This window comes from Hetaerina americana, unplaced genomic scaffold, assembly GCF_022747635.1.
Source record: "Hetaerina americana unplaced genomic scaffold, ioHetAmer1.1.p SCAF_52, whole genome shotgun sequence".
NCBI lineage: Eukaryota > Metazoa > Arthropoda > Insecta > Odonata > Calopterygidae > Hetaerina > Hetaerina americana.
The window spans coordinates 1,260,959-1,284,318 of record NW_027287117.1 but is presented as its reverse complement, the minus strand read 5'-3'; the positions used below and the strand labels follow the sequence as shown (position 1 = coordinate 1,284,318).

Genomic DNA, 23,360 nt, shown 5'->3' with positions numbered 1-23,360 from the left:
TGTACGCAACTGCGCTTCCTCCCTCTCTCTTCCCTTAAGCCTCTTATTAAATCGCTGCTTTTCCCTCGGTACTTTCCCCCCCCAATGGAAATCCGCCAATGTTATCCCTATTCTTAAAACTGGAATTAAAAATGAAATATCTAACTATCGCCCTATCTCTTTACTACCTATTCTTTCTTCTGTTTGCGAGAGGATTATTCTCAACAGACTTTATTATTTTACTTCCCCTTTTCTGTCTAGCAACCAACATGGTTTCCTTCCGGGCAGGTCATGCTTGACCAATTTAGCACTTTTTCAACACCACGCTGTTAGTGCGATAACAAGTAAGACTCAATTAGATGCCATCTTCTTGGATTTCTCAAAAGCCTTCGACTCCCTCAATCATAACCTCCTCATTAATAAACTCAGTCAGCGTTTTAACGTTCATGGAAACTTTCTCAAATTACTGACCAGCTTTCTTTCGAATAGAAATCAGCGAGTAATACTATCTGGCGCCTCATCTCCTTGGTCCTCTGTGACATCTGGAGTTCCTCAAGGTAGTATTCTCGGACCATATCTTTTTAATCTGTACATTGATGACTTAGCTTCCCTAGTCCCGACCTCCCTAGCCCACACGTTACTATATGCCGACGACTGCAAAATTTTTAAGGAAATTAATTCCCCCACGGATTGCTACCACCTTCAGGAGGCTCTAAATAAAATTTCAGAATGGTGCAGCACATGGATGCTAAATTTAAACTCAAATAAATGCAATACTCTAGTTCTCTCCCTAAAAAAATCTCCTCTTACCTTTAACTATACAATTAATTCAGTTCCTCTGAATCGTGTTGCTTCTGTCAAGGATCTTGGTGTATTAACTGATCGCAAACTAAATTTCTCAGGTCATATCAAAGCAGTTAAATGCAAAGCCATGTCTCTTCTAGGTCTACTTTACCGCTACACAGAAATAAAAGATGTACAATCTCTAACCGCATATTTCTCAACCATTATCTTACCATTAATTACCTACTGCTCCCCTATATGGTCAATGTCTGCCCTATCTAACCTTAATACCCTTAACACGATAACTAATTTTTTCAGTAAAATTGTCAAGTACAGAGTCCCCCATCTTTGGGACTCGCCCACTGAATCACTTCTTTCCTCGCTCTCTCGATTTGTAATCTCTCCACTCTACGTCTAAAATCCGATTTAAAACTCATGCATAACACCCTTAACTCCATTTACGACTGTCCTGAACTAATTTCCCTCATCAATTTCAGAGTTCCCCCCCGAGTTACCCGCGATCACTCTTTATTCCACCAACCCGTTCCCAGATTGTCCCTCACCAAACGGTCCCTTTTCTTCCGTCTCCCCGCTTTACTGAATTCCCTTCCCGAAAGTATCGACCCCCTCTCACTCCCAGCCAACACATTCATAAACCTTTCTCTGACACATCTCTCACACCTCCCTCAATAGTATAGTCTTGTTGATGTTTGTATGTTTGTGTCCTTATATGTTCCTGTTATATGTGTCACTGTAAATTGGCAATCCTGCTGTATGTGCACAATTTTTACTAAATAAATAAATAAAATAAATAAATACCATCAACCAATTCCTCTCCAGGCCTCTCTGAACCCTTGTCATTATGCCTCGAGACATCACTCTCATCTTAATAAACATAAACACAATAATCAACCAAAATATTGGTGGGCAGGTGATGGTGCAGTTCATAAATACTAAGCCCTATACAGCATTATGCTAAATTCATCCATTACCAGGGTATTCCTTATGATAGGGTGGCAGTAATGGAGGGCCTTTCCCTGTACCACCTATGGTTTCCCAGGGAGGCATCTGGTACCCTGTTAAGAATCAAACAGCTCGGGTGTATGGCAGGGGGTTACCGTAGAGATGCGCCTGGGTATCGAACTCTTCTCTCTGGTCAGCAGTGTGAAAAGGTCACATACAAAATGATGTTGAATGATATTCCACTTTATTACACCAAAGACAACGGATAAGAAGGACCATTTGCTTTCCCTTTAATGCCAATAATTACCCAGGAAGTTCTGGTAGTACCCGAAAGATCACAAATCTCGGATGAAGGTGAATATGCTCAGAGAGCATATTCACCTTCATCCGAGCCTGGGAATCCAACCCATGCCATCCATTCAGTATCTCCTCCTTATACGTCCTCTGAACTGCTAGTATTTGGTCAATAAAATGCTCCAATCCCACTAAATATTCATATTCGGAAGAGTGAATGAGAACTGTTCAAACCATTATTTTAAATATAGGACTATGTAGAGTAGGTCGACAAATGAAAAAAGAAGCACACAAGCACTCCATTCAGGTTCTGTGACACCTTCTTCACCCAAATGATAAATACCACTAAGACAATAAATTTCCCAACGTATTCATCCAAAAACCTTCTTGTGTACTCAAGTCTCTTCCGGACTTTTATCGTTCATGCTGGCAAGCAAAGGAGGCTGCACTACCGAGTTTTCAAACGAACAATATCGATGCCTCTCGCATTAAATTATCCGAGCAATTGACATTTAGAATCGCAGCGTTTCGAAAATTATTTCCGCTAAACTTCAAAATGACACTGACGGATCATAAAGATCATAGTCTTAATACTTTTACAGCGTATAAATCACAACAGATGCAATGAAATATTCCACTTTTGCCAAAGATATCAAGTTTACAGACATTTTGCAATTTAATGAACAGACCTCCTGTTGATTCAGTATCCAGTCTTTCGTTTCAGGATAGCACCCCCTTTGAACGCGATTGTAGAAAACAAACAAACACTCGGCACATCGATGCTTAAATATCCGGAATTCTGTTAGCTTCTCCATGCAGGTTGAACACACCAACCAGGGATACCTAGTATCTTCAACAACCTAATAATATATTTCAAAAACAGATATTAAGAACAGAATGCTCGAAACTACTTTTGCTCAAATATCTTTTCACTTTTTCCATACGGGACGGAATGTATAAACTAATTACAGAAAATTTCACGGAGGAGCAACAACAAACAAAATTAGGTTATTGGACCTCACACAAACAACTTGCTTACTTTGACACCCAGTAAATCCTCTATAGTCTTTCCCAGCATGATTTCTAATTTATTGTTCTCATCGAAAACATTTACCAACAGTCCACCTCTGTTTAAGCACAATCTGCACAACTCAAAGTAGGTTTTATCACACATTCTGTACGTTTTTAAGGACTGCAAAGGATTCTCGATATAACTAAGCGTGGAAATTGAAATAACAATTCGCTCATTTTACGTGAAGTAATATTAACAAATAATAAACACAGCCTTAACACACATTACGTACAACTTTGCATTTTATTCTTCATCTGTTCCCTTTATTTGAGTAGTGCATTGAACGATTTGGCGAGGTCGCCAACAGGAAGGGGGTTCAAAGTCGTTCGGCAACGAGAGAGGTCATAAACTTTGGACATCTCCATCACCCCGCGTACTTGTGACAATTGAAATTCACACATGACAAATTCTTCGCTAATACGCCACATTGCGACCCCATCATTCCAAGCGATAGAAGCGTGCCAACTAGCAGAAGAATAATTGCGATGGCGGGAGTGTATAATATATGTTGATCACAATAACTTTGGTTACATCTTTAAGAAACTAAAGCGAAGGGCTTTATTGGCACTAGGATGAATTTGAGACGATTTCTGTAGGACAGTGAAATTTGGAGTCGCATTATATTAAGAGGTAAGAACATATTTCAATGTTTGTTGCTTCATTTAATCACTATAGTAAGCGCCTGTACGGGACTGACAACCCTTCCTTCTGGCTAAAGATATCGGAGAAGGGATAGCCTCTGGAAATTTAGGGGGGACGTTCGAAAAGACCAACCTCTCCATTTTACCACCTTCCGGCTAGCGATGGCAAAGGTCGCCTTGATGACCACCTTGCCGTTTTTTTACATGAATTTTTCCAGAATACAGTCGTTTTTCCGTTTTACACAGCCTTTTGACCGGCGGTTAGCATGGGTGATGTTTGCCGCGTCCACCTTCTCCACCAGTCCTTCCGCATAATCCTTGAGCACTGTGGAGGGCACGGCCTGGATAATAATACCTAGTCGCCTGATTAGACTGATCATGAGGCGCACAATTTTATGCTGTTTGTTTAAACATCAGTATGGGAGTAGCTGCGTACTCAACAATAGCACTTGATGGACCCGCCATCTTTCTACCCATTACCTCTGCATAACTCCCAGTTGAGTCCAACAGTTTGTAGTATGTGTTTGTGCGTAGTACAGTACATATGTGTATGCCACTATATATAGAGTCAAACCCCATTATTGCGTTACGAGAATTTATATATTCTCTCAATTTACAGCATCTTTATCAAATCCCATAAATGTTCATATTATTCCAAACCCCATTTTTTACACGATTTTATTTTAAGTGTACCTGCTATTTGCACCACCCTATGCTTAATGAATTACAATTAGTATTCTAAAACAGTTACACATATATATCAGCCTATATAAAGACACTTTATTGACTTTGCTTTATGATAGCAGAAATATGAAGGGTTTAGGGAAGAAGTTAAATATGGTGGAGCACTCGAGAGGACCACTAGTGACTGAAATGTGAACTGCATGAATTCGTAATCTCAGTCCGCTAGGATAGGATTCGTATTATTAGTGTATTACAATAATGTGCAACCTGGAGTTGGTGACATAATTTATGTATTGTGATAATAACACCCAGGGGGAGACTATTCATATCACACACGAGCTGAAATTATGAGGAACAAAAATGACACAAACACGATGAAACATGAGAGATACAAGGGCAGGTGACAAACATCTGTGATTATTTACACTGCCTCGATGCAATAGATATAACAACGATGCGCTTCTGAGTAATTAAAAGTGCTCTAAACCGCACAGAATCAAAGTAGATTTTTATTTCTCTCCAAATTTTAAAGTCAGGAACTGGTAGCACTAGTCAAATGGCCTAGTAGCTCAGTTTCTCATGTGCTGAATTTTCCTCAACTATTCCGGAACGAAAATTTTATCCTAACGGTAATTAGGCAAAATTATTTTCAATTAAGGCCAAAATAAAAATTTTAGAATAAGAGATGATTCCCATGATGGAATATGTATTCATATGGTGAAACAAATACAATTGCAGGACATTACACTGACCACAATAGTGAAAAATCATCATTCCAATCTGAAACATGCAAATTAGTGTGGACATTTTCTATAAATAGAAATTATGAACAATATCAAGTAATATGAATTACTACAAGAGGGCTTTTTATGTTATAGATTTTCAAACATCCCCATCAATGGGATTGGCATAAAGAGAAAAAGTATGGCACATTCCCACAACATTGGGAGTCAAACATCCAACAGCATCCAATGATTGGTTTGATAGGTTTAAAAATAGGAACAATCTTGCAGACAAGGCTGCGTACGGTGAAAGTAAAACAGTTGAAATCAAGACTGCATCCAGTTCAAAGGTGTCAGAATTGAATAACTTCTTGAAGACTATAGAACCATGAAATGCAAATGACACTGTTATTATTTATTGTGCTGCTAACACAAACACTGCGATTCAGAGGCGAAAAGAATCATGGAGGGGTGCTGAGCAAACCGAGGCTTAATGTCTTATTTATCACAAATGCGGAGAGATGGTAGTGATATAGTTCAGCTAGTAGTGCTCCGTATGTTCAAGAGACCGAGTGGTGTCCTAGGTGGTCGTACATGTAAAAACAATGTCCACACAAGATACGAGGGTGACCCAAAAATAACAGGAATATTATTACAGATTATTTAGTTCTCAATATATTTTCATTAAATTTGGTTCACCTTCAAACTATTCCCCATTGACCACAAAGCACTTCCCCAAATGATGCTTCCATTGTTCAAAACATTTCTGGAATTCATGTATCGGAATGTCTTTTAGGCCTTCTAGCTATTTTTTTGTTTCACCTCCTCCACAGTGTCAAAACGCTTTCCTTTCATGTCCCTTTAGAGTCTGGGGAACAAAAAGAAGTCACAGGGAGCAAAATCCGTTGAGTAGGTGAGGTGGACAATCGATGTCATGCCATTTTTTGTCAAAAACTGCATCATAGAGAGGGCGGTATGAGCCGGCACATTGTCATGATGGAAGAACCAGTCAGCAGTGTGCCAAAGATCTGCTCTTTTCTTCCAGATACTCTGACTCAATCTTCCTTAAAACCTCCACCTAAAACTTTAGGTTGACAGTTGATTCTGTAGGGATGAACTCCGAGTGCATAATACCTCTGCAATTGAAGAAACAAATGAGCATTGTCTTGATTTTTGATTTCCTCTTGTGAGCTTTTCTTGGACGAGGAGAGCCAGCTTCGTTTCAGGATCGTATCCATAGCACCACGATTCATCACCAGTAAATCACCTTGTGAATAATATCAGGGTCCTCTTCGAGCTGATTTTGAAGCTCGAAACATGCCTGAACTTGACGCTCCCTTTAATCGTTAGTAAGATGGCGAGGGACAAATTTGGCTGCAACCCTTTTCATATGCAAAGCTTCAGATGATATCCTCTGAATTGAACTCCAGACATCTCACAGAGTTGATCAATGGTTCTGCGACGGTCTTACCGAATGAGGGCATTGATTTTGTTGACAGTTCTTGATGTTAAAGGGTAGCCTGAACGAGTTGGTCTTCAATTCACATTCCACAATTTTTAAAATGTGTAAACCACTCTTAGACTCTGGTTTTGGTTGGGCAGCTTCCCTATTCGCAGTCTTGAGCATTACAATAATTGCCACAGATGATTTCCCCGGCCAGGAAAAACATTTTCTCTGCAGCGCATTTCTCTTGGTAATCCACCATCCCGTTTTTGCCAAAATGTAAAAAGTTGTTTCACTGAAAGATCACGGATGTAAAGATTCAGTCCCAGCGATGGCACTGAGCATACTGATGCAGGTGGCGTGAGTCGGACATACGACCGGCCAACAAAGACTTACCCCACTCTTGGTCCCCACCGCAGCCCAATTCCCGTTACTTTTGGGTGCCCCTCCTAATATGTAAAGCGAAGCCCCAAACACAAGCTAGACTTCAGAAATATTTGAGGATGAGCTTCATGCTCTGGATGGTACAACAGGAAAATTTCCCTGTTTACTGATGAGCATCCAGCCCATCAACTGAACGTACACTGGACAAATTATTGTACAGGGAAAATTTATTCCCACCAAATGTATTGGTGAGCTTCAACTACAGGATTTAGGCTTAATACACTCATTTAAGATTCAGAACGATTTTGCAGAAATTCAAGTCTATTCATGACTGGCATTCAAACTGAATGTACTGGATGCTTTGGAAAAATTAGAATGGGCCAGGGAGATGGTTAAGAAATCAATGGTACGTATGTATCCTTCAATTAGATGTCCCCTCAGCACTGTTTGGCACTGACGCTGGTGAATGTGCTACGCTGGCATTCAAGTCCGCAGTTGGCATTTGGTTTTTGTCTCTGTGCACTTTCTTGTGCTGCGTAAGGCTGCATTTTTTAGCAAAAATCCTCGAACAAACATCGCATTGGTGGGAACGTACGCCATTGTGCGTCGTCATGTGCCTTGCGAGATCTCCCTTGCATGTGAAACTCTTTGGACATTTCTCACATCTGTGAGGCTTTTCTCCTTTATGATTAAACATGTGCTCCTTGAGGTGTTGCTTGTGGGCAAAGGCCTTGGCACATACATCACATTTGTGTGGTTTTTCACCCGTGTGCACCAAAACGTGACCCTCAAGGTGTTCCTTGCGAGTGAAACTTTTCGAACATATCCCACAAATGTACGGCCTTTCACCCGTATGTATCAGCATGTGCCTCTCAAGGTGTGGCTTATTTGTGAACGCCTTGGAACATACCTCGCACTTGTGGGACCTTGTACCACTATGTATCAACATGTGCTCTTTTAGCTGTTGCTTCAGTGTGAATGCCTTTGGACACAACTCGCACTTGTGGGGTTTCTCCCCGCTGTGAATAACCATGTGATCTTTGAGGTGCTGCTTGAGAGTGAACGCCTTCTCACAAACATCACATTTGTGTCGCCTTTCCCCAGTGTGCGTCAACATGTGATCCTGGACGTGTTTCTTGCAATTGAAACTTTTCAAGCATATCTCGCACTTGAACGGCCTCTCCCCGGAATGGACCAGCATATGCCTCTTAAGGTGCTGCTTCAGCGAGAATCCTCTCGAGCAAATCTCACACTTGTGCTGCTTCTCACCTCCATGGGTGAGCATGTGCCTTCGTAGATCTCTCTCACATTGGAAACCTTTGGGACACTGCTGGCATTGGTGTTTCTTTTTCACGCCATGCACCGATGCCACATGTCCATCCAGATCACTTTTGCCCTCAAACACCTCTGAGCAAACGTCACATCTTATTTGTAGCGTCTTCTTCACAGGGTGGACACGACTCACATGAGAATCGAGGACGTCCTCTTGTGCAAATCCCTCATTGCAAATTTTAAACCTCTCCGGCAAATTCCCCACGCCATCTTCCCCTGGACCTTCTTGCCCTTGGCCACCACCTGAAACAGTTGGATCACGCAAAGGGTTAACCCTTATTATGTATGTTTAATTCAAACAAAGGAGCGAGACGGCATCAGCCTACAAAAACATAAAGAAAACATGCTAATAGAACACTCGCACAGATTCCAAATTTTCAGTGACAAGACAACCTTCATCAGGGGAAAGAAGGAACTTAATTTTTTGCTGTTTTGTTCAATTGTGGCTCTTTTATGCGTTTATCTATATTTTTGTTGGCTAATGTCATCTCACTCTTTCACTTGAATTATAATTCACAAATATATACATCCATAGACACACACAGAGGGTGAAAACGTGGTCATTGAAGCAAGATGATAGGTGCACATTGGGGGGTTTAGAAATTAAGGTGTAGAGAAGGTGAAATTGGAAAAAAGGAAAGTGAAGGAAGGAAAACAAATAAGGAAGTGCTGATGGCATGGTGCGGGAGTAGAGGGGACTGCCGGGAGAAATCATAAGGGAGAAGGAAAGATGGATTCAAAGCGATCCTCAATCAAATCAAAATGATCCAAAGAATCTGCAAAATTGCATTCTCGTAGATGACGCCCGACGAAGAAAGTGCCCATGTACGTAGTCTGTGATATATATGTGAGAACTGGTGCACACTGGCGGCCATGATAGATTGCGTCAGTTTGCACCGCCCTGCCTGCAGGCGCACTAGTTGCCTGAGACCCAATGAGCCGTCTGTGCTCGGCAGATCCTCGAGCTCTGGGTATTGTGTCATTAATGTGTTAGTTTCTGTTGTCCTTTTTTTTACTGTTTGCCTAAAATGGAAATTGACAAAATCACGGAACAATGAATCAGCATCTAGTTTTTTTGGTGAAGTGGGGTAAAAGTTATCAAGAAATTACTGAAATGTTGAGGGCTGTTTACGGTGACAATGCTCTGAATAAAACATCAGTTTCAAGTGGATTAGGCATTTCAAAGACGGCCGGTAAGACGCCATGGATGATGCAAGGTAGGGCTGTCCTTTGTCCTTTTTGATCATCAGAATGACTGTGACTGAAAGAAAACTGTCTGAATGATAGCTGATGAACTGACTTTAGGAAAAACAGCAGTGCACACTATTTTAACCGAACATGATGGATGGATCCTTCACCATGACAAAGTACCAGCAAATTCAACATTGATTGGTCACCAGTTTCTGGCAAAACATTCAATCCTCATCCTTCGTCCCAATCGTCCTCCTTATTCCCCACATCTCGCCCCCTGTGACTTTTTCCTATTTCCAAAAATGCAAACAATTTGATGAAAGATGATGAGGCAAGCAAGAAATGACGAGAAAACTATAAAGCCTAACTGCCGAGGACTTCCAAGGGTGCTTTAAACAGTGGAAAATGAGACGGAATAAGTGCATAGTAACGAATGGAGAGTACTTATTACATTTATTCTGGACAGATCTCGTATCACAATTAATAATCACAAAAGTGAGTATGAGTTTAGTCATTCAGAACACTCCTCAATCAAAACACATTTGTCCAAGAAATCTGCATAAATTGCATGCTCACCGATGACACCATGACAAAGTGAGTGCCCATTTATCACAATTAACAGTGAGTTTAGTCACAGCCGGTGTGATACCATATAAAACTTAGATACCAAAGAAAAATGTTCTTGCAACTTAATTATTGCATATACTGATGGCACAATAACAGACAGTTCTACATCACCCAAGGAGAAATACTGAGAGCAGTGACAGGGATTTGCAGGATGCAAAAGTGAAAACTCAGCAGATTCCAGAGCCCCTCCTTACCTTGTCCCAGGGACCCATCACCTCTCGGGCACCCTCCCTCCAGAGGAATGTCAACGTCACACTCTTCCTTAATTTCCACATCCACATTAAAGGAAGGGCAGAATTCTCCATCTACAGGACCCTGCAGCGAGATCAAAGACAAACATTGGAGACAACGAGCATCTCCATGCAAAACATTCAGCAAATGCCCCACCAATGTTCTTACGTTGAATATGAAAATGTATAATAATGTACTTTTCATATTAAAAGCTAAAATAATATTTTACAACTTACTTAATTGAGAAAAACTAATTACTACCTTCAAAAAACATCCTGCTCACGAATTGAACCCTCCAACAGCAACTGCTACAATTATTGTCTACTCTGTCTGTCTCTACTCTGGCAGGATAATATTAGGCTTGAAAGGTTACAAACATGAAAAGAAAATCCAAGCATTTCCATAGAATTCTCGTGGTTGACCAAGGATTCTTCTGTTCTCCTACCGATTTATGCAATCAGAAGAACAGGAACTGCAGTCATTTACTACCCTTTAACACCCTCCTCCCATCAATTGGTTTTTATGCCATGATCTTTTCTTTATTTCCTAAAGAAAGATCACCTTTATATCGTTCTTAATTTTCACAATGTGTCCTTCCTTGCAGTTCCCACACCAGGGTTTACCACCAATTTCCCTCTCATTTATGAAATTTTATAATGAATACTGGTCAATGCAATGCAATATATTTATTCAGATCATTTCTGCTTATATCTTACCATTCAATCCCAAGGACAATATACATGATTTGTATAGAAATTCCCGGGATATGTTTCACAAAAATAGATTTATTTCAGATATTGCTACAATGCCCCAATATTCTTCAAAGTAAAGTAAATCACTTGAGCATCAATACATTTTGACAGTGGTTTTTCCACAACCCAAAGGCTCCTTGGTAAGCGGAAGGAAGAGTTCAAGCATCTTTGATGGCTTCCAAAGAAACTGCTGGAGATGCCACAACGGTAACTTTTCACGGAGTCATCCACTAATGTGCATTTCAATGCAACAATTCCAGGGTATAAAAATCATTCGCCTTGACTGGTATCCCAGTCAAGGCGAATGATTTTTACAACCTGAAATTGTTGCATCTTTGATGGCGCTTAGGGTCCCATAGTGGTGTCCTTTGAGGGAGGATTCCACTTTTATAGGGAATAGGAAATAGTCTGCTGGTGCCAAGTACTGTAACAGGGTTTGGGAATTGTCGCGATGTCGTTGCAGAAGGTTAATAAGCAGACACTCGATTCTACTCTTGGTCGTCCGTCAAAACCTTCGGGAAGAGTGTAGTGCAGGTCTTTGGCATTGCCATTTTTAAGTGATAATGGAGTGCCCTGTCATCTTATCAATGCCAATACAATCTGTGATTATTCGCACACTTAACCGACGGTCAAAATTCATGACTTCACAGACATATCAAGAAAAATTGTTACCAATATTTTTAATACTAACCTTGTAATATTTGGTTGCTTTATTAAACAAATGTTTACTTACAATTAGAAAACTGATTTCAATACTCTTTAGGTTGATTTTTGATGTACACAATTAAAGAGGCGAATTGGGAAGGGCATTAAAGGAAATAACATCAAATAAGGTTTATTTAATAGCATGGCTTGTTTTATAAATGAATAGTATCGAACCAAAATGTCGTCGTCGACATAAATGCCTGATGCCACCACCTACGCAGATGTTTGTTGTTATCTATTTACTGCGTTGTAAGTTCTTTTTCATTTGCATTGTTAGTCCTTCATTACTTGGAAGTCAGCTAAATGTAAAGCAATGCCTTTGAGAGATGATCTGTGTCTGAAAAAAGATCGCCAGAATGCAAAGTTACCTCAGTCAGCTGTTCCGTAGTTCATTGCTTTCTAGTTTGGACTCTTTCACTTCCTTTTCTTCCTAGTGTCCACTGCCTCATCAAATGTTCTGCCGGCTCTTTTCCTATCTATTGCATAGTCAGGAATCTTAAGTAGGAGGGTCCAAGACATGAGTCTATGATATTCAGAGTAAAACACGAACCTTAGCCCTTTTCCTTGAGTCATGCTTTTTTGAGGTTGCATCATCATTGTTTGAGGAGTGTCCAAGACATGAGTCATTGATTCATAGCAACTCGAACCCTAGCACTTTTCCTTTGTCGTGCTTTTTTGAGGTTGCATCGTCCTCCTCTGGTAAAGAACCTTCCTTATCTTAGTCTCCGAGGTTCGCTTACATTTCTAGAAGCATAAGGCAAATGTTTTCCCTGATGACGCAGGGTTCTCTTACAACAGATGCTTTCCCTTTAGTTGGACGAATGATTCGCCAGCTATTAGTTGCTCATTCTGAACGAATTTCACCTCCTCATGATGGATAAGTATTCCAAAGAATTAGAAAGCAGCGATGAGGAATTATACATTGAAACTGATGAATTTGTTGACAAATATAATAGTGAGGAAAGTGAGTTACCTGAGAATGCATTTGGAGATGGTGAACCAGTCACTGGTCCAAGTGGAACTATGGAAAGGAAAACGTCCCTTGCTTCACCCAAAGATTAGGGTGAATGTACTGACAGTGACAGTGATGTTGAATTCATACCGACAAAACGAAGGCGCACAATTGTTTATTCAAGTGATAGTGATGGAGATATAGGTGATGGCATGGTGCATTTGGGCATAAGACCTGTGGTGTTTATTGTGGAAAACCAGAAAAAGATAAGTGGAATGCTGTATCTGTGAATGACCACGAGCCTAGCACAATCCCCTTCTCCACGGGTCAGTTATGCGTTGGACCTCAAGTTCCTTCTGGATGTGCCACACCAATGGAGTGTTTTCAGTTGTTTTCTACAGACACATTGATACAAAATATAACAGAAGAAACTAACAAGTACGCTAGGCATAAAATTATCCAGAAAGAACTATCGCGGCGATCCACTTGGAATAATTGGAAAGATGTGACGATTGTGGAAATTAAGGCTTTTCTTGGCGTAATACTAAATATGGGTGTATTGAATCACCCTAACTTACAGAGCTATTGGTCCACGGATTTTGAGTCTCATATACCATTTTTTTCGAGTTGCTTTCAACAGAGAAAGGTTCTTGCAAATATTTTGGATGTTACACTTGAAAAACGATCAAAAGTCAAGTTAAGATTTGAGAACAAGAACCGAGAAGGTAAACTGCTACTTGCAATACCGTGAAATGAAATTTAGGGAGAGATTATGCCCTGGAGGGGAGATTTCTGTTGATGAGGCTATTGTTGGTTTCAAGGGAAAGATGCACTTCATCACGTATAATCCTAAAAAGCCAACAAAATGAGGTATTCGTCTATATGTCCTCTCAGATTCCAAATGTACTTACGTACATTCATTTGTCCCTTATTATGGAGGAATACCAGCTGAAACATTGATGAGACCTGATCTCCCTTTAACTAGCAGAATAGTGTTAGAACTGCAAAAAAGATTGAAGAACTCAGTAACTGGTTCTCAAGGCTATCATTTCTTCACTGACAGGTATTACACCAGTGCCACTTTTGCGAGGGTATTGCTAAAGGAAAAAAACACACTTGACAGGGACAAGTAGTAGTAGTTTTAGGGGAGGCGACGGACAGCTGAGGTCATTTGAGCCATAGGGGATGGACAGGAAAGGATGAAGGGTGGAGAGAAACCCGGCGTCGGCGTTAGCCTACTCTTTACGAAAGGCGCCAAGGGGTCTGCAGTTTAACGTCCCATCCGACGGACGGCGTACTCAATCAAAGTGCCCTCCACATAGCACCTCAAGTAGGGATCGAGATACCTCTGAATAATATTCAACACCACCGGGATTTGAACCCACGCCCTCAGGGTGGGAAGCCAGTACGTTAGCCCCCGCACCATCTCGATCCCCTTGACAGGGACAATAATACCCAATAGGAAAGATAAAGAAAGGAGAGATAGTGGCTTACAGGGACGAAAATGTAATGCTCCTTGCATGGAAAGACAAGAGGATTGTCACAATGCTCAGTACGTGGGACACTGCGGAGACTGAGTCCGTGGAAAGGAAAGTTCGTGGTGGTGGGAATTAAATGAAGTTTTGAAAACCAAGGTTGTGACAAAGTATTCAAAGTTTATGGGGGAAGTTGATATAGCTGATCATTACACAAGCACATAATGTTTCATGAGGAAAACTCTAAAATGGTGGCGTAAATTGTTTTTCTAGGGGCTTGAGGTCAGTGTTGTAAATTCATATATATTGCATGAAGAATGCCAAAAAAGAAAACATGAAAAACCAATCTCACAATGAAATTTGATAGGAAACTATGGCACGATCTCGTCGGAGAATTCCGAGATGGTACGCAAACTTCCAGGGTTAGATTACCATCCACAAACATAGAGCAACGTTTTGACGGAAAACTCCATATAATCACACCTCACCCTAACAAAAAACACACAGATTGTGCAGTTTCCTCTAACTAAAAAATCAAAGGTGGAAGAAGAGAGGCCATATATATCTGTGAGACATGTGAATGTAAACCAGGTCTTTATGTCAGTGAATGCTTCCAAAAATATCATACCATGAAAAATTACAGAGTTTAAATTATGGTTTATCAATAAATTTATCAATAATTACGTAGAAAAATCCAAATAAATAAGTTGGTACGAAAAAAACTCCAGTTTTTCATTCTAGTGCCATGCTTACTAAATTTGGGGATTTAAAAATTGAATCCTGAGTAGACTAAGGCAATCGAGAAACAAAGCACCCAAGTGCATAGTTTGAAGGTATAGGAATACGTGGCAGCAAGAAAAAATTTCATGGTCTGATTCATAAGTGGGAGGAATTTTTCCACAATCTTACTCCGAATCAAACTGAAATCAATGTGCAAATGGCTACATATGATGAAGATATGAATGTATTCACTCACCGAATTCCCTGAATCTTCATTGTCTGACCAATGAGTTTCACCTTTCTGCATTGATGTGACCATTGATGAACCAGTATTGATTTTGAGATCAGCAGAGCATCTACTGACAGCGTCAACCTCCTCTTTTACAACAATCATGTCATCTCGGACATCCAGAGATGTCCCGTCAATGGCATCACTTGGGATTCCATCATCACCAAACTCTTTCTTGATCCCACCAGGAAACTAACACAAAGTACACAAATTGTAATTTAATAAAGGCAGGGGGGGCTATATTTGAAAATAATAATCACTGGGCAAGAATTACTTCTTACGAGTAGGACAGGTTAAGTGCAAATCGTTTGCATCGCCAAATTTTCAGTGAAAATGGTGGGTGCACCATCATCTAATCAATGCCAATACGATCTTAAATATTACCAAAACCTAACGGCCGAAATTCATGACTTCACGTACTCATCAAGAAAAATTGTTATCGATTATTTTTTACACCAGCCTAGTGCATTTGGTTGCTTTATTAATCAAATGCATACTTACAATTAGAAAACTGATTACAATACTCTGAAGGTTGATTTTTGATGGACATAATTATGAATACCTGTTTCTATTTATTCCAAAGGTTGATTGGAATACAGATCCACACTTATTCAATGGGGAGCTAGAGAGAGCATTAAAGCAATTGAAATCAAATCAGCCTGTGCCTGGAGTAGACAACATTTCCAAATGGAATTCCTTTAAGGTGTAGGAATACGTGGCAGCAAGAAAAAAGTTCATGGACTGGTTGATATGTCTGAAGAATTTTTCCACAATCTTACTCCGAATGAAACTGAAATCAATGCGCAAATGGCTAAATATGATCAAGACATGAATATAATCACTCACCGAATTCCTATAATCTTCATTGTCTGCCCAATGACTGACTTCTTGCCGCATTGATCCCACCATCGATGAATGGATATCAATTTCCAGAGCAGTAGAGCATCCAGTGGCGTGATCAACCTCCTCTTTGACAATGACAATGTCATCACGGACATCCACAGACCTCCTGTCAATAGCTTCACTGGTGATTACGTTGTCATCAAACTGATTTTTGATTCCACTGGGAAACTGATGGAGAGCACACACAACGTTACTACTTAATAATGGCAGACGGTCAACATTTAAAAATGAAAGCATCAGGGAAGCAAATCCTTTCGGCAAAACGTTTTCACATATTTATGGCACAAGAACCATTTGGGAGTAACTCATTTTGCAAAAACAATAACATTTATGACCAATGTTAGTTCAATTGCTTGCACCTACCATTCATAAAAGGGAATACAGATTATTTATATGATGGTATATTTTAGTTTAAGTTTTGGTATTGGATGCCCTGCAAGGAACACTGTTGCACTTTATAACCCTACCTATGGAGAAACAACCCCAGTCTTAACACACTATAACAATCAAATTTGACAAATGGCATTAGCAAGACTGCAATTCATAATTTCTTAATTTACTCACCTGAATCTGCACTCCATTTCAATTATTATCGACCATCCAAGTGCCCCCTGGTTTGACCAAACTTCCACCTTTTTCCGTGGGATTAATGAACACCCTCAATTTGCCTGACATACCATCAACCAATTCCTCTCCAGGCCTCTCTGAACCCTTGTCATTATGCCTCGAGACATCACTCTCATCTTAATAAACATAAACACAATAATCAACCAAAATATTGGTGGGCAGGTGATGGTGCAGTTCAAAAATACTAAGCCCTATACAGCATTATGCTAAATTCATCCATTACCAGGGTATTCCTTATGATAGAGTGGCAGTAATGGAGGGCCTTTCCCTGTACCACCTATGGTTTCCCAGGGAGGCATCTGGTACCCTGTTAAGAATCAAACAGCTCGGGTGAATGGCAGGGGGTTACCATTGAGATGTGCCTGGGTATCGAACTCTTCTGTCTAGTCAGCAGTGTGAAAAGGTCACATACAAAATGATATTGAATGATATTCTACTTTATTACACCAAAGACAACGGATAAGAAGGACCATTTGCTTCCCCTTTGTTGGCAATAATTGCCCAGGAAGCTCTGGTAGTACCCGAAAGATCACAACTCTCGGGTGAAGGTAAATATGCTCAGAGAGGCATGCCTGGGAATCGAACCCATGCCATCCATTCAGTATCTGCTCCTCATACGTCCCTCTGAACTGCTGGTATTTGGTCAATAAAATGTTCCAAGCCCCCTCAATATTCATATTCGGATGAGTGAATGAGAACTGTTTAAACCATTATTTTAAATATAGGACTATGTAGATTAGGTCGACAAATGAAAAAAGAAGCACACAAGCACTCCTTTCAGGTTCTGTGACACCTTCTTCACCCAAATGATAAATATCGTGCATACTCGTCTGTTGCCGATCTTTAACTACCCCAAATAAAAGTTAAAATATGACTATTATTGTTATTTCAAAATAAAACCCTTATTGGTTTAGTGAAGATCATGAAGGAATAGTTCATACGGCATAAGATAGTTACGAAATGGTTACGTTGTTCACCTGGTCGAACCGTACCACTAAGACAATAAATTTCCCAACGTATTCATCCAAAAACCTTCTTGGGTACTCAAGTCTCTTCCGGACTTTTATCATTCATGCTGGCAAGCAAAGGAGGCTGCACTACCGAGTTTTCAAACGAACAATATCGATGCCTCTCGCATTAAATTATCCGAGCAATTGAAATTTACAATCGTCGCGTTTCGAAAAGTATTTCCGCTAAACTTCAAAATGATACTGACTGATCATAAATATCGTAGTTGTAATACTTTTACAGCGTATAAATCACAACAGATGCAATGAAATATTCCACTTTTGCCAAAGATATCAAGTTTACAGACATAGTGCAATTTAATGAACAGACCTCCTGTTGATTCGGTATCCAGTCTTTCGTTTCAGGAGAGCACCCCCTTTGAACGCGATTGTAGAAAACAAACAAACACTCGGCACATCGATGCTTAAATATCCGGAATTCTGTTAGCTTCTCCATGCAGGTTGAACACACCAACCAGGGATACCTAGTATCTTCAACAACCTAATAATATATTTCAAAAACAGATATTAAGAACAGAATGCTCGAAACTACTTTTGCCCAAATATCATTTCACTTTTTCCATTCAGGACGGAATGTATAAACTAATTACAGAAAATTTCACGGAGGAGCAACAACAAACAAAATTAGATTAATGGACCTCACACAAACAACTTGCTTACTTTGACACCCAGTAAATCCTCTATAGTCTTTCCCAGCATGATTTCCAATTTATTGTTCTCATCGAAAACATTTACCAACAGTCCACCTCTGTTTAAGCACAATCTGCACAACTCAAAATAGGTTTTATCACACATTCTGTACGTTATTAAGACCTGCGAAGGATTCTCGAGATAACTCAGCGTGGAAATTGAAATAACAATTCGCTCATTTTACGTGAAGTAGTATTAACAAATTATAAACACTGCCTTAACACACATTATATACAACTTGGCATGTGAGCTCTTGCATTTTATTCTTTATCTCTTCCCTTTATTTGAGTCGTTCTTGGAACATTGCAGTTTTGGGGAGGATGCCAACTTTAAGAGTGTCCAAACTGGTAAAGCAACAAAGGGTCGTAAAATTTTCATATCCCTATCGGCCCCCAGATTTGAAGCACTGGGAATACTTTGATAATTCGTGATATTGTGACCCCATAATGCCAAGCGATAGAAGCGTGCCAACTAGCAGAAGAATAATCGCCATGGCGGGAGTGTAAAATATATCTTGATCACAATAACTTTGGTTATTTCTATAAGATACTATGTACTTGTTGAAAAAGCGAAGGGCTTTATTTACACGAGGAGGAAAATGAAGGCGATTTCCGTGGGACAGAGAAATTTGGCTGTTGTACATCTACATCTACATAATACCCCGCAAGCCGCCGCAAGGGCGTGTGGCGGGGGGTGTTAGGTCACCAACCGTAAAAACGAAAAATACCACATGCAAAAAACAACACGGAAAATTACACCCCAGCAGCGCACACACTCATGCAAAACTCCCTCCATCCAATACTCATGCAAACACATACACCGCAAAACAACAAAAAACTGCACCCCAGGATACAGCACCAAAGCCATCCTACAACACGCAAGCCAGGACACAACAAGCAAGAATGTGAAACATCACTACCACATGAAAATGCACCACAAAACACTCAACCCCCCAAAGAGACAGTAAAAGGAAGGGAATTCGACCCAACGTTGCAGGTAGCAGGAATTTCCCCCCGCCGGGAGGGAAGAGGGACTGAAAGGGAAACTTAAAAACAGATGAACAGAACACGAATGATGTCATGCGGAAAGAATGGGTTATTATAACAAAACACATAAGGTTAGTGGAAGAGCATGCATTTAAATACGACTAATTATTTTTTAGACACTGAGGGTGGCAAGTGGAATTTTTACTATCTATAATCCTACAGTTGCTATCCCGTATTGTCCGTGGGAAGAAGGAGTCCTTGAGTCGGCTAGTCCTGGCATCTATTTCCCGAATTTTATATGCATGATCCAAGCGACCAATGTATGTAGGAGTACGAATAATCTGCGAGACCTCGGTGCTGAAACATGCGGATCTGAATTTATTTAATAATTTCAGTCTTGCATTGAATCGTCTCTCTTCTAATGATTCCCACCCCAAATCCATGAGCATTTCGGTAACGCTTTGCGTTTTATCGTAGGAATTTTTTACAAAACGGGCTGCCCGGCGTTGAACCTTCTCAATTTCCCGAATGAGACCTTTTTCACTCGGGTCCCACACGCTGCATGCGTATTCTAAATGAGGCCTTACAAGAGCGTGGTAACAACGTTCCTTGACCTTTGAGTCACTTTTGCCGACAATGCGTCTAATGAATCCCAATTTTTTATTTGCTTGACCGCAGACTTTACGTATGTGAGTCCCCCAAGTTAAGTCTTTAGTGAATGTGACACCTAGGTATTTTACCGTATCAACTACTGCTAGGTCACCTCCAGCTAATTTGTAAGCAAATCCCGTTGATCTTTTAAAGAAATTTACCACTGAACATTTATTATAATTTAGAGTCAATCCCCAGTTAGAACACCATTTAGTAATGCAATCTAAATCCTGCGCTAGAATAAAACGATCCTCATCCCCAGATATCTCCCGATAGATCACCGTGTCATCCGCAAACATCCTAATGTTACTTTTCACTTCGCGGTTCAAATCGTTAACAAAAATCAAGAAAAGTAACGGCCCGATCACACTTCCCTGAGGTACCCCCGACGTGACTCGAACGCTGTCGGAACTAGCGCCATCAAGGACTACCCTCTGTTCCCGCTCTGAAAGAAAATCTTTAACCCAACTTATAGCGCCCTTGTTTATACCCGCGACCTTTAATTTATGAATGAGTTTACCATGTGGGACCTTATCAAATGCCTTTTGAAAATCTAAGAAGATGGCATCCACTTGCCTACCTCTCTCACCAGCTACAAGTAAATCATGTGTAAATAATCCTAATTGGGTCTCGCAGGAGCGGGTTTTCCTGAATCCGTGTTGATTGTCACTTAAAAAGTTAATATTGTCAAGGTGTCTCATTATTGAACTGACAATTATGTGCTCTAAGATTTTACAACAGATAGAAGTGAGAGATATAGGTCTGTAATTACTGGGATCCTCCCTGTCACCACTTTTAAAAATAGGCGTTATTTGCGCGGCTTTCTTAGGTACTTTGCACTCTGTGAGGGATTTGTTAAATATAAATTCAAGGTACGGGGCAATGTTTGGAGCTAAATGTTTTATCACCCTAGCTGGTATATTTTCGGGACCCGGGGATTTGTTGGGTTTAATCTCATTAAGTAATTTTAGAATTCCTTGTTGGTACACTGTTATTTTTTCCATGGGTGGAGTGTGTATTGTTTCTTGGAGATATGCGGTGGCAACATCATTCGAGAAAACGCTTTGGAAGAATGAATTTAAGATGTTAGCTTTAACCTCGCTGTCTGTATGAATTACATTGCTACAATCCCTTAAGCAAGCCACGGTTTGTTTACTCCCATTTACTTCCCTAACATATGACCAGAAAGCTTTGGGGTCAGTGTCCAAGTGCTCACAAAGTACTTTGCGTTTAAATTCCAGTAAGGCGCTACGTAATTGTTTTTTGGTTTCAATTTTAGAGGATCTATATGTGTCCCATAATTGTGTATTCTCAGGAGATGATGTGTTCACGCCTGCCCTCTTTACCCTAGAGTGTAGCATTCTCTGCTTTCGAAGGGCTTTTCTAACGTCTTTATTGTACCACCTGGGGTCGCGATTTGCTTTAACGTATTTTATAGGTATGAAATCTACGATTCCTTTTTGCATGATATTGACAAATTCTGTCCAAGTTTCTTCCACGTTGACATGACTTAAGCGGGTTTTGAACTCGGGTAGTGAAGAGTTTAATTGATTGGCAAAAGATTCAAAGTCTGCTTTATGGTAATTATAAATTTTTCTTTTTGGTTTAACAATCTTTTTTATTGCTATGTCCAAATGGACATTAATTGCTTTATGGTCACTCAAGCCCTCATCAGTTGATACACTAATAATACGTTCCGGCGTGTTTGTAAGAAATAGATCCAATATGTTCTTTCCACGGGTGGGCATGCGTACTGCTTGATGGAGGGAGTTTCTTTGAACCAATTTTATCATGGAATTGCAAGATTCGCGATCGCGGGTCCCAGATTTAACGATATTGCTGTCCCAATCTATACCAGGGAGGTTAAAGTCGCCACCAATTATGTTTATGCTGTTATTATATTTACGTGTAAACTTGTGAATTTGATCGTTGAGGGTGTGAAGTGTTTTCAAATCTGAGTCTGGAGGTCTGTAGAAAGAGCATAAATTTATGTTGGGTTGATTGGTCCGTAGTAAGGTGCACCAAACACTTTCTATGTTATTATTTTCAAATGAAACTTGCCTGCTTTCAAAATGACTTTTAACTGCCACGAAAACCCCTCCTCCGGGTCTTGTATCTCTATCGTGTCGGTAAACTTTGAAATCTATTGGGAAAATTTCTTGGTCATTAATATCATTGCACAGCCAACTCTCTGTGCCTAATACTATATCAGCGGAATGAGTTTGGATTATGTGTTCTAGATCCGCTGATTTGTTCTTGAGGCTTCTGCAATTTATAACAAGTAATGGACCCCAGATCGGTTAAGGGGAGTCCTGCAAGATCGGAGGGTTGGTCTGAGGTCGACGAAGGAGGCTCCTATGTCCGAGCAAAATCTCGATAGTCTCTGGTTTATGCCTTCCACTCGGCTCCAAACCAGAGACCCGCGATCCTCCCTCGGAACGATGCTGCAGACCGTTAGTCCCAGCCGAACCCCCTCGACGCCCTGGACGCGCTTCACCTCGGAGCTCAGTTCCCTAAGGGAACGGAGGACCTCCTCGGATCCACGGTCCGTGACGTCGTTGGTGCCCACATGGGCCACGACCTGCAGCCTAGAGCACTTCGTGCCTTTGACCGCCGCCTCGATCGCCTTCGTCACCTGAGGGACTCCTCCGCCTGGTATACACCAGGCGGTCACCCGTTGATCGGCGCCTACGCGGCGCGCCCTTTCCCTCAATGGGACCATTACACGACGGACATTCGAGCTACCTATTACTACAATTCCCTCCCTTCCCGTTCCCTGACGTCTTACCCTAGGCAGTGCCCTCGGAGTAGGGGTAGGGGCTGCAGGTACGGTGGTGCTGTCATCCGACAACACCTGGTACCTGTTGGAGACGGGGATGGTATCTGCCTCCGCAGAGTCCAATCCACGCCGCAGCGTTACCTTCCCCTTGCCCCGAGAGACAACCCTCCAATCGTCTGACCTACGGACGTGAGACACTCCCTCGTTGGGAGATGGGACACGGGGTAGGTCTCTAATCGCCCAGCCACGTGTAGCATTCGGACGAATCCGTGCACCCATATGGGCGTGGCGGGTTTTCGTATTCCCACTCCGAGCACCATCTCTCCTGAGGGGAGTCCTCCGGCCAGCGATCTCCGATCGAAGCTCCCGCACCATTCTCTCCAGCATGACAATACGGGCCCTTAAAGCCGCGCATTCGCCAGTGCCTTCGAGCATGGCAACAGGGGACCTAGATGA

General features: G+C 41.0%; 1 protein-coding gene across 1 annotated transcript in view; it reads right to left on the bottom strand.

Moving 5' to 3' along the window:
- The window catches only part of LOC139694671 (zinc finger protein 845-like), a 29,729-nt gene extending 10,846 nt beyond the window's left edge, over positions 1 to 18,883 (bottom strand). Inside the window, exons 1-9 of the mRNA XM_071593165.1 lie at positions 18,459 to 18,883; positions 18,109 to 18,279; positions 16,087 to 16,311; positions 15,208 to 15,432; positions 10,311 to 10,431; positions 7,391 to 8,541; positions 3,975 to 4,130; positions 3,059 to 3,262; positions 2,709 to 2,879 (exon numbers count right to left, since the gene is read on the bottom strand). Of these exons, the coding sequence (XP_071449266.1) occupies positions 2,709 to 2,879; positions 3,059 to 3,262; positions 3,975 to 4,130; positions 7,391 to 8,541; positions 10,311 to 10,431; positions 15,208 to 15,432; positions 16,087 to 16,311; positions 18,109 to 18,279; positions 18,459 to 18,593 (2,559 nt within the window). The 5' untranslated portion in view covers positions 18,594 to 18,883. The remainder of the gene's footprint in view (positions 1 to 2,708; positions 2,880 to 3,058; positions 3,263 to 3,974; positions 4,131 to 7,390; positions 8,542 to 10,310; positions 10,432 to 15,207; positions 15,433 to 16,086; positions 16,312 to 18,108; positions 18,280 to 18,458) is intronic.
- Positions 18,884 to 23,360: the final 4,477 nt, after the last annotated feature.